This window comes from Barbatula barbatula (assembly GCF_947034865.1).
Source record: "Barbatula barbatula genome assembly, chromosome: 25".
NCBI classification, from domain to species: Eukaryota; Metazoa; Chordata; class Actinopteri; order Cypriniformes; family Nemacheilidae; genus Barbatula; species Barbatula barbatula.
The window spans coordinates 3,904,792-3,918,724 of NC_136788.1; the positions used below are offsets into that span (position 1 = coordinate 3,904,792).

At 40.6% G+C, this 13,933-nt stretch overlaps 2 protein-coding genes across 4 annotated transcripts in view; one reads left to right on the forward strand and one right to left on the reverse strand.

The window, feature by feature from the left end:
* Positions 1 to 4,213, forward strand: svip (small VCP interacting protein). Of its 3 annotated transcripts, none has more exons than XM_079449842.1 (5): positions 7 to 177; positions 312 to 489; positions 1,005 to 1,055; positions 2,417 to 2,530; positions 2,633 to 4,213. In XM_079449842.1, the coding sequence occupies exons 2-5, from the start codon at positions 427 to 429 to the stop codon at positions 2,645 to 2,647; spliced, it is 243 nt and encodes an 80-aa protein (XP_079305968.1). In that variant the 5' UTR covers positions 7 to 177; positions 312 to 426; the 3' UTR covers positions 2,648 to 4,213. The 3 variants fall into 3 exon arrangements, with proteins under 3 accessions (XP_079305967.1, XP_079305968.1, XP_079305969.1); XM_079449843.1 differs by adding an exon at positions 1,900 to 1,934 and having other exon boundaries at positions 53 to 489; positions 2,633 to 3,702; XM_079449841.1 differs by having other exon boundaries at positions 1 to 489.
* Positions 4,165 to 13,933, reverse strand: part of gas2a (growth arrest-specific 2a) — a 27,202-nt gene continuing 17,433 nt past the window's right edge. The window contains exons 5-8 of the mRNA XM_079449840.1: positions 13,162 to 13,225; positions 12,892 to 13,078; positions 12,660 to 12,767; positions 4,165 to 5,201 (exon numbers count right to left, since the gene is read on the reverse strand). Coding sequence (XP_079305966.1) covers positions 4,992 to 5,201; positions 12,660 to 12,767; positions 12,892 to 13,078; positions 13,162 to 13,225 — 569 coding nt within the window. The 3' untranslated portion in view covers positions 4,165 to 4,991. The remainder of the gene's footprint in view (positions 5,202 to 12,659; positions 12,768 to 12,891; positions 13,079 to 13,161; positions 13,226 to 13,933) is intronic.

Sequence of the window (13,933 nt, forward strand, 5' to 3'; positions counted from 1 at the left end):
AGACTTGGCAACACGGTCTGGCGGTATAACGACGTTACAGCATGGCGCTGTTGAGCTCGCGTTTCATCCAAATCCCCCCGAGTCTCGGCTAACTGACAGCTACACCATCAGCGCAACAAAGACTTCATATGAACGCGTATTAAACAAACCCCAGATGTCAGGAGACGTGAGAAAGAGGTTTGCTGAGGTTTCTGTTGGTCTTGCGGTGTAGTCAATACGACGTACCAGTAGCGATATATAACGTTAGCTCTCTAAAGTAGCATCTTAGCGCAGGTTTGTTTACATGGCTAACGTTAGTCCGGTTTCATAAGGACTTTGCAGGAGCACAGAAAGAAAGGCTTGCTAGAGCACCCGAGATAACAACCATAAGTGCCGAAATTCCCTCGTGTTTGTCTTGAGAAGACTTACTCGTGCCCGTGCATCAGTATGGGGATGTGTTTGCCGTGTCTAAGCGGCGCTGAGGATGATGTGGTGGCCACACCAGACCCTGTGAGTACAGCAAAACAACGATTCATACACAGAATTACTTGTTAACACGTCATATCATTGTCTTCTTCAAACAGTTCGGAGCATCGTGTTCATTCTGCAGCCAAAACATCGCTACAGCTGACTGTGCATCCTGTGACGCCATAACTTATTTATGTGACGTCACAATACACATTATTTTTATTTTATTTAAAGCAATGTTTATTTCATTTTAAAATCTCTCTTTCATTATCAAACAAAGTGCAAGTACAGTCAACACTACAGCAACACAGCTTTATCTCTTTTTTATGTATCTTCTTATCCGGGGACAGAAGACCCGTGTCACGTCACCCGTGTCACGTCATGTTTACAAATGAAATATATAGCACATGAAATACTTTCATATAACATATTCAATTGCACCGTGGGATTCAGCGTGCCACGCAGTGCTCTATTATGACACTACACTTCTTACATTCGTCTAAAACAATAAATCAGTATATACCATAATGCTGTAACATTTGCTTTTCATTTCACAGGAGACAAGGAGGAGACAGTTGGCAGAAGCTGCAGAGAAGCGACAAAAAGAGGTATTACTGAAACGCGAACTAAAATGATTTAAATCATTAAAATATAAAGCTGAGTTTTAGTTTCCTAATGCTGCCTAGATCACATACATGCGCATAATACAAGTGCAAGTACGCAGACATGTATATTTGGTCATTGCTTGGCAAGCACATGGACATGGAATAGGAAGCTACCCGACATGATCAAAGAGTGACTCTGTGTACTTTCTTAATGCACCTTCCTGGTCAAATTGCCAATGATTCGTCAGTCCACACTATTCCACATTTTTTATCAAGAAACAAGAGGTTCAGTTGACTTCACAAATCCAGTAAAGACTTGTGTTGTCATTCGGGAAGCACATTTGAAATGCCTTGATCGTCTTGTTACTCCGTCATGACAGTAGTTGACCTGCTGCAACACTGAGAATGGATCGTGTGCTTGTATTGCGTTGTGAATTGCGATCTGAGACCTTCCGGGATGTTAAGATGTGTAACATGAAGCGTTTGTGTAATGGTGTAGAGTGTGCCTATGGTCTCGGTCCTGTTCGTGTGTCTTTCACATCACGATGCTTGTTCTCTCATGGGCTTCGAGACACTTGGAAGTCAACCTTTCATGACCTTACAACTGTCACGAGAGGTTTACAACGGTCTTTTCTGCTCTCCACCTTTACGGCCTTAACTGTATTTGTTCAGTTCTTCTGCGCTTGAAGGAATTTGAGTACACCATATATGAATAAACTATTGAGAGCGCTCATTTCTCCTTTTGCATTTCATTTTGCCTTGCAGTTTGGGATTCTTATTAAACTTTTGTTTTAACAGTGTAGTGATTAAATTTTTATGGTTGGTGGGCCTTTTTACCGTCTCTTAGAAGATAATGGGAAAACGTAGGGCTAAAGCTGCACGGTAAGTAAACATCCTCATACGTCTCCACACTTCTGGAAGCATTCCACAGCTGTGTCACCATGACAACAATCTTCTGTGATGTCATATTACTAAAATACAGTCATCGTGATGTCAAACTGCTTATTTTAATAATGCTACGTGAGACAAGAACCGGCTTAAAAACAAACTGCATTGGTTCATTTTGAAATCTGTTCAATGGTTTAGTGAAATAGATTAAATTAAACAGATTTTCTTAAACTCGTGATGTTATAGTGGCGGGGACACAAAGTGTATGATGTCATCAGAGGCATTCAATTTGCACACTACCCTTCACTTTTCCAGCATGTCTAAGGCGCACCATGATTTTGCATGTGAACACTAAATAACGTTCACTGATGAATTATTCTTTGTTGTATTGTAATATAAGAATTGCATAAGAAAAGATCAAGTGTTGTGAAATGAGGAGTATGGTGTAGTAGCTGTGCTTTATCTTCTCCGTGTAGACGACCCACAGAGGCATCAAAAACCCAGAAGCCTTGGAAAGGAAAAAGAAAAAACAGGAAGAAGTGGAGAAAGAGGCCATGACCTCCGTACCTTCTGGAGGCGGTGGGCTAAAGGTAGCTGAAAACATATTTGTAATACATTTTTATGAAGAGTAGTGTGAATATTATGTTGGTTTTGCATCTAATAATTTTGAAATGTTTATTCTCTCTCTTCAGTGGCAGGTTGGCTAACACAGACTGAATGGAGGATCAACCTTCATCTGCAGTATTTCCCACTGACTTGAGAGATTCTTGATGCATTTCTGTCCTTGTTTTGAAGTGATGCTAGAAGAGGAGAGTGTAGAGACGAGCTTTTTTGCCAAGCTATTCATCCTCCAGGCCTTCTGATTGGCCATAGTGCATTCAGGCCACACCCCTTTAAATGCCAATATATGCTAACTAAGAATTGTGTTTTACGCAATCTATTCAGAATATCATTTACGGTCATCCATCATTTTTACACCAACTGCTTTTATACTGAGGTGCTTTTGACATGGATTAAATATTCAAGACCTGAATGTTATTAAAATGTACATTAATTCAACAGAAAATACTTTACTCCATATTTAGCTATTTATTACACATACACCGGAGTGTTTACCAGAGTGCTTTGTTTGTAGGATCATAGCTTTATTGAGATGTTGCTTATTGCGTTTTGAGATTTGCTGTCGACTGTATAACACGTGGGAAAAGATGGGTTGATATTTAAAGTTGTGCATGAATGATCTTATGTGAGTTGTGTGAGCACCTTTCACTGCCCATTGGTTGTATTCCTTGCTGTTTTATGAAGTTGAATGTTTCTTATCAGATAGTCACTACGATTCTATCACACTTTTCAAAAGGGTTGTACTGTTTTTGTTGAAAACATTACCTTGTTAAACTCTTCTGGGTCGTGAAGCTGTGACTTTAAACCCGACTTAAGGTTAGTCAAGCTAAGGCTCACTGAGTATCTCTTGTCCGTTACAGTATGTAGCAACCTAAGATATAGTAATGCTTGTGTGAAATATACAGTTCATACGGTATCTATAGATCCATATCTGAGTTTTTCATATTGCCTTTTTTGATAAAACGGTTGTATTTCTTAAGCTTTTACTTAGCATGCCTACGACAGCTCAATATTTATTACAGAGAAACACAGTTTTGCACCAAAGGTATCAGTCAAAATAAATAACTTCTATTGTGGTTTCTTTCAAAATGTTTTGTTAAAGGAATAATTCACCCAAAAATAAAACTTTTGACATAATCTAACGCATGTGTTGTTTGACTCACTTTCTTCATGAAACACACACAAAGAAGATATTCTTTGGCCAGTTAACAGTATTCATTTTGATTTGTTAAGAAGAGTACCAGACCTTTTAACTGGGATTTTTATAGTCACCCTAGCTCTCGCTTAGCCGTGGCCAATTTGTGAATGAATCAATAATTGACTCAGATCCTTTAAGTGAATTACTTAATCTGATTTACAAAACCATTGTGAATGATTGGTTCATAAATCAGTCCCATCCACTCACATTGACTGAAAGATCTGGTTGCTGGGTTTCATTTCTTTTGATGCAAAACAAGTGGATGCATTGCAATGTTTGTGTTTACCAGTAGAGGGCTGCAGCACACTTCTGGATCACAAAGCGAGAAGCACAATGGCAAAATGTCATTGTTTTAAAAAAGATGTTAGTGTGTTGATCTAATGACCTTTGAATGATGATTTTATTGCATGATGTTTTAATCTTTTTATTATTGGTTATTAAACTCTGGCATGTGAAGAAAGACATTTGCTCTGTCTAATGTACTCAAACCTTATTTTATATCAGATGAAATGCTGAACAACAGATACTGGGCATTCAGTGGTTACGTTTGAGTCATTTCTAATACTGGGAAGACCTTTTTTCATCTATAACCCCGAATGAGACAAATTCAACAATGTGCTTTCATTGCTTTCATTATATGTCGCTCATGGTCGATCACATTTTCCATTCTGATATTTGTTGTAAACATCAACTGAACTGACCGAGTCTAATACACACGACTGGATATTTTCATTAAAGAGCAGAATCCTTTAAACTCACTGTGTGCGCATCATAAACACAATTTAATACAAATACTACAATAAATGCTAAAGAAGGTTGTTTTATGACATCAAAACATAACAAGTTACAATCTTTCAACTGAATCATTCATATTGTTAGGACAAGACAATAAACACCTAGACAGAAATGAATACTTGAATTCATCCAGCGATCAAGATTGAGTTTATAAGTGAAAAAAGCTTTCCCAGCGTAGAGGTCATATCATCTAAATGAGATGAAGAACATCCTTAAAGAATAAAACTTCTAGATTTCAGTTCCAGACTCCAGTCCGATTGTACACACTGAATCAAACTATGCTTTTATTCTTACGGATTGTATTTCTATGCAAACATCTGTTTGTTTCAGAAGCCTGTTGAAATGTCCCTGTGACCTCTACGGTCGCTAGCCAGTGAGCTTCAAAATAATGATATAAAATCAAAGTCACTGTTTGTCGGTCGTCGCAGAATGTTTCTTTACTTCTTGCTTTTGTAGTGGGCCGCCACCACCAGGTAGCTGTCAGGCGTGAGGTCTCTGATGCTGGGAGATTTTCCTGTGATGGGCGATATCTTGCCTTCCACGCGAGAGATCTGGAGCATACGACACGGGTCGTGCTTCAGCAGATAGCTCTCGAACGTCTCCCAGCCTCCGCCAACACGTACCATCACGTGTTTATTGTGCAACATCTAGAGAGACAGAAAGAGATGCCATTCCTTACAAACCAGGCTGGGAAAGTTGCTTTTAAAATTTATTTCACTACAGAATACAAAATACATGCATTAAAAAGCTATTTGTAACGTATTTGGTTAGATTACACACGTTCTGTAACTTAATCGAAATACTTTGGAACGTAATAAGGTACGTAACACAAAGGGACCACCAAACAGAGGACTTGGTTTCCTTTGCACATCAGTTTTCCACAATATATCTTAACGCAAAATTCAGATTAGTTTTTTTCGCATTGTTGGTGCGTTACTATTACGGCGCAATATTTTTTCATGTTATTTAAATAGTTAACTATTGTTTGGGGCCGGTAACGGACGCTTTGGCCATTCGGACGAATACAAAATAAACTTATGCGCACAACCCCCCGACCCGGTCAACAGAATTAACCACGCACAGCAAAAACCTCCCCGTCGGCCGAAATGGTGAAGGACGGATGTGGGCCAAAAAATCAAGGCCTGATTTCTCTTCCCAGTCCAGCCCTGCTTATTACACGGATAGAGGCGCAACAACACACAAACGTGCCAAATATACAGAAATACATGAAATACACTGTCAATTATTTTTATTGTGCACACGAAGATAAAAATCCGGCATGTTTTGTGGAAGCGTTTCCTCTCTGGAGCGTCCAGTCTTTCCATCCATCCATCCATTTTCTTCCGCTTATCCGGGGCCGGGTCGCGGGGGCAGCAGTCTAAGCAGAGATGCCCAGACATCCCTCTCCCTAGACACTTCCTCCAGCTCTTCCGGGGGGACACCGAGGCGTTCCCAGGCCAGCCGGGAGACATAGTCCCACCAGCGTGTCCTAGGTCTTCCCCGGGGTCTCCTCCCGGTCGGACGGGCCTGGAACACCTTCCGAGGAAGGCGTCCAGTAGGCATCCGTAACAGATGCCCAAGCCACCTCAGCTGACCCCTCTCGATGTGGAGGAGCAGCGGCTCTACTCCTATCTCTAAGGGATCGCCCAGCCACCCTGCGGAGGAAGCTCATTTCAGTCGTCTGAATCCGGGATCTTGTCCTTTCGGTCAGGACCCAAAGCTCATGACCATAGGTGAGAGTAGGAACGTAGATTGACCGGTAAATTGAGAGCTTCGCCTTGCGGCTCAGCTCTTTCTTCACCACGACGGACCGGTACATCGACCGCATTACTGCAGAAGCTGCACCGATCCGTCTGTCAATCTCCCGTTCCCTCCTCCCCTCACTCGTGAACAAGACCCCGAGATACTTAAACTCCTCCACTTGAGGAAGGAACTCTCCACCAACCTGAAGTGGGCAAGCCACCCTTTTCCGACTGAGGACCATGGCCTCGGATTTGGAGGTACTGATTTTCATTCCAGCCGCTTCACACTCTGCTGTAAACCGTCCCAGTGCATGCTGAAGGTCCTGGTTTGAAGGGGCCAACACGACGACATCATCCGCAAATAGCAGAGACGAGATCGTGTGGTCCCCAAACCTGACACCCTCCGGCCCCCGGCTGCGCCTAGAAATTCTGTCCATAAAAATTACGAACAGAACCGGTGACAAAGGGCAGCCCTGCCGGAGTCCGACATGCACTGGGAACAGGTCCGACTTACTGCCGGCAATGCGAACCAAGCTCCTGCTTCGGTCGTACAGGGACCTGACAGCCCTTAGCAAAGGACCACAGACCCCATACTCCCGAAGCACCCTCCACAGGATGCCGCGAGGGACACAGTCGAATGCTTTCTCCAAATCCACAAAACACATGTGGATTGGTTGAGCAAACTCCCACGCACCCTCCAGCACCCTGTAGAGGGTGTAGAGCTGGTCCAGCGTTCCACGGCCTGGACGAAAACCACACTGTTCCTCCTGAATCCGAGGTTCTACTATCGGCCGTATTCTCCTCTCCAGTACCCTGGCATAGACTTTCCCGGGAAGGCTGAGAAGTGTGATCCCCCTGTAGTTGGAACACACCCTCCGGTCCCCCTTCTTAAAAAGAGGGACCACCACCCCGGTCTGCCATCCCAGAGGCACTGTCCCCGACCGCCACGCGATGCTGCAGAGGCGTGTCAGCCAAGACAGCCCCACAACATCCAGAGACTTGAGGTACTCAGGGCGAATCTCATCCACCCCCGGTGCCCTGCCACTGAGGAGTTTCTTGACTACCTCAGTGACTTCGGCTTGGGTGATGGACGAGTCCACCTCTGAGCCCTCAGCCTCTGCTTCCTCAATGGAGGACGTGACGGTGGGATTGAGGAGATCCTCGAAGTACTCCTTCCACCGACCGACGACATCCCCAGTTGAGGTCAACAGCCTCCCACCTCCACTGTAAACAGCGTTGGTAGGGCACTGTTTCCCTCTCCTGAGGCGCCGGACGGTTTGCCAGAATCTCTTCGAGGCCAGTCGATAGTCCTTCTCCATGGCCTCACCAAACTCCTCCCAGTCTTTGCTCTTGCAAATTGCGCCGTGTAAAAATTGCGAATCCGCCATGGCGGAAAACTTGGGCGCGCGGACCATTTCCCGTCATTAAGCCAGCAAAAGTGGATTTGGACACGCTTTAGACCATGCGCTTAGATCGCTAAAATAGGGCCCTGAGTCAGAAATAACAAGAAATGCTTCTACTGTTGATACTGTAAGCAGTCATGGCACCTACACACTCGTGTCTATGTGTATGTTTCTGGTGTAATCCAGGCCTTCAGGCAAACTTGTGAAAAACTCATTTGGTGAAAAAGTCACAGCCATTAAATCTTTTAACACTTCATGTGTCACTATCACACCCTTTTATTGGCTATCTGTCACCTTCAGTTCTAACTGTGGAAGTCTCTCTAGACAGAGAGTGGTGTCAGTCTCAGGAGTCTGAGGAGTGCAGAGGCCGGATTTGCTGTAAATTATTTTCTCAGATCCGTACAGATTCCCCGTACAGTCAGGAATCCCACTGGTGTTACCGCTTCATTTCTGGTTGTAAATGTGATCATTTAGTTGCTAAATTGGTTACGTTTGCTTAACTCAGTCTCTATTGAAATCTTCAGTCAATCAAACTGCATCAAATCTTTATAGATTATACGAAAAATGATGTCATCATTTCCCAACCTTTTGATCTTGTTATCATGAATGCAATGCCAAAGCAAGTTCAGGTGCAATTGTCTTGGTTAATTTTAAATAAATAAATGAATAAAACAATGCGCAATATGGGTGAAACTTTGAGAAATGTTTCATATCTTCATTTTTATTTGAATGTATTATTGCAATGTTACCAATGAATGTTATTCAACAAATGCAATTATTTTGTGTTTAATAAACTAAGACACATTTTATTAGTTGATTTTTTATCAGCATTTCATTAGTAATTGATGATTATACTTTATAATTTCTCAACACCTCAAGTATTGGAAATGAAAAACTAACACGCACTTTTTGTATAATTAACACTTTGGTCAGTGTTGTTTTAGAAAGATATCCCTGTATCTTTATCCGAAAAGTGTTCATTTTAACACCGTGGTAACAAATCTTCTCAACAAGCCATTACAACCTTTTTTTATTTCTTAAGTGAAACTGAAACAACATGATCAACATTGTGTTTAGATATTTTTTTGTTTTTGCAAAAGTTTAATGCTTACATGTTTTTAAGACTAAAATGTAAATTCTGTCACTATTTGCTCACCCTGTTGTCATGTTAAAGCCGTCTGACTATTCTGCAGAACACAAACCGTAACAGAAAACCATTGGACCCCATTGATTTGCATTGGTTTTGTGTCCATACAATAGAAGTTAATGGGGACCAAAGGTTTTTGGTTACCGACATTTTTCCAAAATATCTCCTTTTGTGTTTTGCACAAAAAATAAAACTACACAGGTTAAAAATGACAACAGGGTTACTTAAATGAAATTTTCAATAAAAACATTTAGCTAAAATCAAAATTTCATCAGACACAAATAAAAGAAAACAAAGCAATCTAAAAATCATCTAAAGATCCAATGATCTTAAATTATAGACGATATGTGTTTATGTTAAATGTTCAAGTTGGTTATTATTTTGGGTTTCTTCCAGAAGCTTGGTATGCTGCGCGTGTTTGTGTTACCTCAAATACTGTTACATATTGGTTTGCAAATATTTCTAAATCATTTTGCGTCTACAATACATTATTAAAATAGTTTAAGGTTTTTTTAATTCAGTCACAGAGCTCAGTGCTGCACAAAACCCTTCTCATAATAACAGTTCATCACAGACCCAATAACAAGAGCCATTGAAATAATTCTGCTGCCTCTCATTCTTCCATTACAGCCTTTATCCCCGCGGCCTTGAAAACACACCGCACAAAAGAATGACAGGAATTACAAAATGTCACCCTGACAGCTCACTGTAACCTTCCTCTGTGGGATAAAGAGCTATTGCCCACAGACACACACACACACTCAAAAACAAATATACACTAAACAATAAACAACAGCAGATAAATCTCATACTGCGAGCCGCAGCTCATATAAACTCTCCGGGGAGATTATATTAAAGATTCATAAAGCTCTTAGCAGGCTGATGGAGGGACATTCACAGGTCGGCTCCTCGATGGGTGTTTGTGTGGCCCTGGAGCAACAGATATAATAGCAATTGGACTGTACAAGTCACCATCACCCCATACACACCCGCCACACACACACACACACGATAGCATACAGGTCTGTGATGTTGAAGGTTATCTAAAAAGGTCCATGTATACAATAAATGTTAAATTATAGATAACAGGAGCACCGCAGTTCACTGATACAGCAAAAATACTCGCACACAAAGAAAACAAAACAACAACACGCTATAATAAACTATAACGGCCGCAAGCATTGAGAAGGTCTTTCTCAAAGACAAACACAAGAAGAATGTGTCCTTCAGACGCATACACGGGATTCGATCAATTCACTGCGAAGCGAACCAGCCTTGCTTTGGTTTTTGAGGTATTCGGGATGACTAACTGTAGCCTTGGTTGCCGGGCAACACGTTTCAAGGCTGATGGAATCATTCTCTTCAAAATAATCATAAAAAGGAGTTAACGTTTCATTTAAGACACAAGACAAGCATGCAGACACAGAGAATCTCTGTTTATCTACCAAATGTTTATATTTTATCAACAAAAAACTATTAACACAGAACTATGATGTCTAAGATCAGTCTGGAAATGTTTTTTTGGAACATCTAATGTACACCTTGTATTTTTTAAGATTTTAACGTAGTAAAGACTGTGCAAGTCTAAGACCCTCATGATTTGTTGCTTTAGCAAAGCTGTGATGACATTTAATTCTTAGTCTCTATATAACAATAAAAAAATGTGAATGAAAAGACTCGGATTGAAAAAGGATCTAATATGACTTGTTACACTCTGCCCAAAAGAGTTCAAAATGTGTCCTTTGTGTTTGTATCTTAGGAAAGAGATTATAAAAATATGGATGATCTTAAAAACAAAATGCTAGTAACAATAAAGCTGGTGGTTGCCAGAGTGCACTATTTTAGTTCACCATGGCATTGGTTTTCCTTGGTATACTTTCATTAGACTTTATACAGTAAGTATGATATTGCAGTTTTGTAATGCAACTGTCAATATACCTAGTGCAGACAGGTCGTGACAGGATTGTTTGGTCATTGTCATTGAAGGTGCAGTTTTAATATGACTCTATAGGGGGCAGCAGCAATACAGCGAAATACCCGAGGCCAAAGCAATTAAACAAACACTAATGCAATTCTCCATTGACAATGAAAATAATACAAACTGCTGTGAGTTATCACGATAAATCACTGCAGTCCCGATTTTAAACGAAATATCAAGAGAATGGATTTATATTCATCGTGGGATCATGAGATGAAGAATTTGAAATTGAGATGAGAAGTTGAACAGGTCTAAGTTTTACAAACCGTCAGATATGAATCATTAAACAACTACAGTAGATTCTGTAGAAAATAATTTGCTCACAGACACAATGTTAGGATGTAGTGGGTGGTTGCTACGTGGTTGCTAGGGCATTCTAGGTGATTATTAGTGTGCCGCTACTGTACTGTATGGTTGCCACTGTAAGTGTTCCAAGGAAGCTCATATGGTGTTTGTTACAGCTTACTTCCCTCCAAGTAGAATTGCTCTTCTTTTTTAAATCATAAGAGCATTATTTCAGTATTTAGTAATCTTTGCCCTGAAGAGCATCACTTGTAGTTTAGAGGGGTTGACCAACACCTTACAGTACAAATGAACTTTTTTATTATGTTATGTTTTTATTGTGTTTTATTGTAGTCTTGTATTATGAGTAAGCTGTAGTTTTTTTTTCAAATTATGGCTCAAATCAAAACAAACCAACTTCAGTTTCATTGATATTAATTGGAATGCTCGATGCTTTTTGGAAATAAACTCTTCATTTGTACTGTAAGGTGTTGGTCGACCCCAAAGTATAAGTGATGCTCTTTAGGGCAAAGATCACTAAAATAATCCTCATACCATTTAAGAAAGAAAAGCTCTTCCAAAACCATTTCCATCTTTACTCAAACAAATTCTCAATGTTATGAAAAAGAGCACAAAATAAACAGCTTATAACCGTACTGGAAAATAACGCTACTCATATTGGTTTTAAATGGTTTTATGGTCCCCAGCTCATCTAAACTGGTTAATGATCAGTAACGTGGACCTGATGTTAACCTAGTTGCTGGAAGATCACCTTGAACCAACAACAAATCACATACAAAGCTCCAAAAACCACACTTGCTTAGATATACACACGGATGTTTGTCTACTTGCTGAGTTTTTGAGTTATTCCCATCCTGCTAAAACCATGAAACCACCTCAGGCTGTACAGTATCTCATTAAAGATAACAATTCCAGTCTTGCTTATTTAGTGAGCGATGACTGATGAGAGCGATGCTCTTTAATGAACCAAAACACACTCTCATGAGAGCAGCTATGATGAGAGTGATGGGGATGCACGGATACAAAGTCTTTTCAGGTCTTCTGGTTGCGTGTTGCTAAGTAACAGGTTCCCATGGTGACCGTGCCCATCTCACTAATCACTATTTGTCACTTAGAGGGGTCAGTGCTGTTATGGGACGCCCCACTGCGGTGTCTGCGTGCGTTTACCAGCGTTTTGAAAGTGTTTACACAGCAGTAAATAATGAAAGTTATGTTTAAAAACCTTACGAGCAAAATTCTAAGACAAGAATGCTGTTTAAACGGAATCGGAGGCGACGCTGCAATGCCATCTTTGGTTCCAGATGCTGAAACAGCACCACATGTTTGATGTATGTCTGCTATGTAGACAGCAGGATATTGCTTACACAGATAGACGCCTTCTAAGAGAGCATCCTAACAGATAGAGAACCACAATCAATCTACATAGATAGCCTTAATAGAATTCCCTCTGTAGATAACTCACTAAATTCAGATAACGGTGTCAATATGAAAGAATCATTTGAATCCATTTGTTTCGTGTGTTTTATACTCACCCTGATGAAAAGCACTTTCTCCCCAACACGATAGCGGCCCTGCGATTGTCTTTCTACACAGAACTTATTCGGGCACTTACAAGGTGGGTCTTCAGAAATGTGCTTTACCTGATGACACACATGTACACACAAAATTGACACGTACTGATGCAAGGCTTGAGGAAAACATCCATCAACATTACATCAATGACAGTTACGTGCAGTAGGCGCCAAGAAGGGAGGTGTTACTCACGGCATCATCCAGAAGTTTGCCGGTACTCTTTTTACTCGAGTTGGTTTTGCTGAATGGAGTGTTGAGTGGAGAGGTGGATGGAGAATTGGAGGTCGGTGATACAGGAGAAGGCGGAGGTTCAGGTGCCTTCTCCTCCTGTTCAATCTCTTTCTCCAGTTTTATGAGTCCAGGTGGCTCTACTTTATACCTGATGCAACGGTTACCATGTTTTTTATCAATTTACAGATTACAAATCAATTTTTACACTGTTCAGTGGTTTATAAAGCGTACCTAGATGCGATTCTCCCAAGCTCAAGCAGGCATAGACAAACCTCTCGAGGCTGCTTGTGTAAAACTGAAAGGAAAGTGGATAAAAACATGAGATAAAACATCAATTACTGAAAACAGTGAATGGTTAAAATGACTGATTATGAAATGAACCAGGCGATTGAAACATTAAATGAAACGTTATGAAACAGAATGACACTAAATGCTGATGATGTCATTTCTCGCTTCATTATTGTGGATGTGACTGAGCATGATGTGAACACAGACTGCTAGCATCCTCTGGTGTCACGACAGTAAACGAGCTGCACACTGTGATTCAACAACACAACATGCCTGACATGGATCGGTGCCCAGTTTAAACTACATTTCCCATGATTCAGTGCAATGACACGGCACAACATGCAATAAAATCTACAGTCCACACCACACTTCAGAACATCCCACCTGAGCATTATGTCTTCGTGTTTTCAGTTAGCTATGCTGAGGGGAAACAGGAGGGAAGCATTAATAAAATGATCATTTTTCATATATTCTCTTCTGGAAGTGATTTGTTCTAGATTACATTTCGCTACAACAGTTTTTCATGTTTTCAGTGTTTATGGCACAGCTGATTTAGATATATACATATATTTTCATAGCAGTCAGATATTTTTGATATTATACTCTTTTGGAGAAAATCGGTAGCACTTACATAAACACATATTGAAATAATAGAATAATTTATGGAATAAAATATTGAATAATTGTTAAAGCTGTAAAAAACAAGTACATCTGG

What these genes read in the sequence shown, in the direction of transcription:
- svip (XM_079449841.1), top strand. Translation starts at nt 427, where the DNA reads ATGGGGATGTGTTTGCCGTGTCTAAGCGGCGCTGAGGATGATGTGGTG. An exon ending in TGGTGGCCACACCAGACCCT is followed by an intron (nt 490 to 1,004) that starts GTGAGTACAGCA and finishes TTCATTTCACAG; the next exon opens with GAGACAAGGAGGAGACAGTT. An exon ending in CAGAGAAGCGACAAAAAGAG is followed by an intron (nt 1,056 to 2,416) that starts GTATTACTGAAA and finishes TTCTCCGTGTAG; the next exon opens with ACGACCCACAGAGGCATCAA.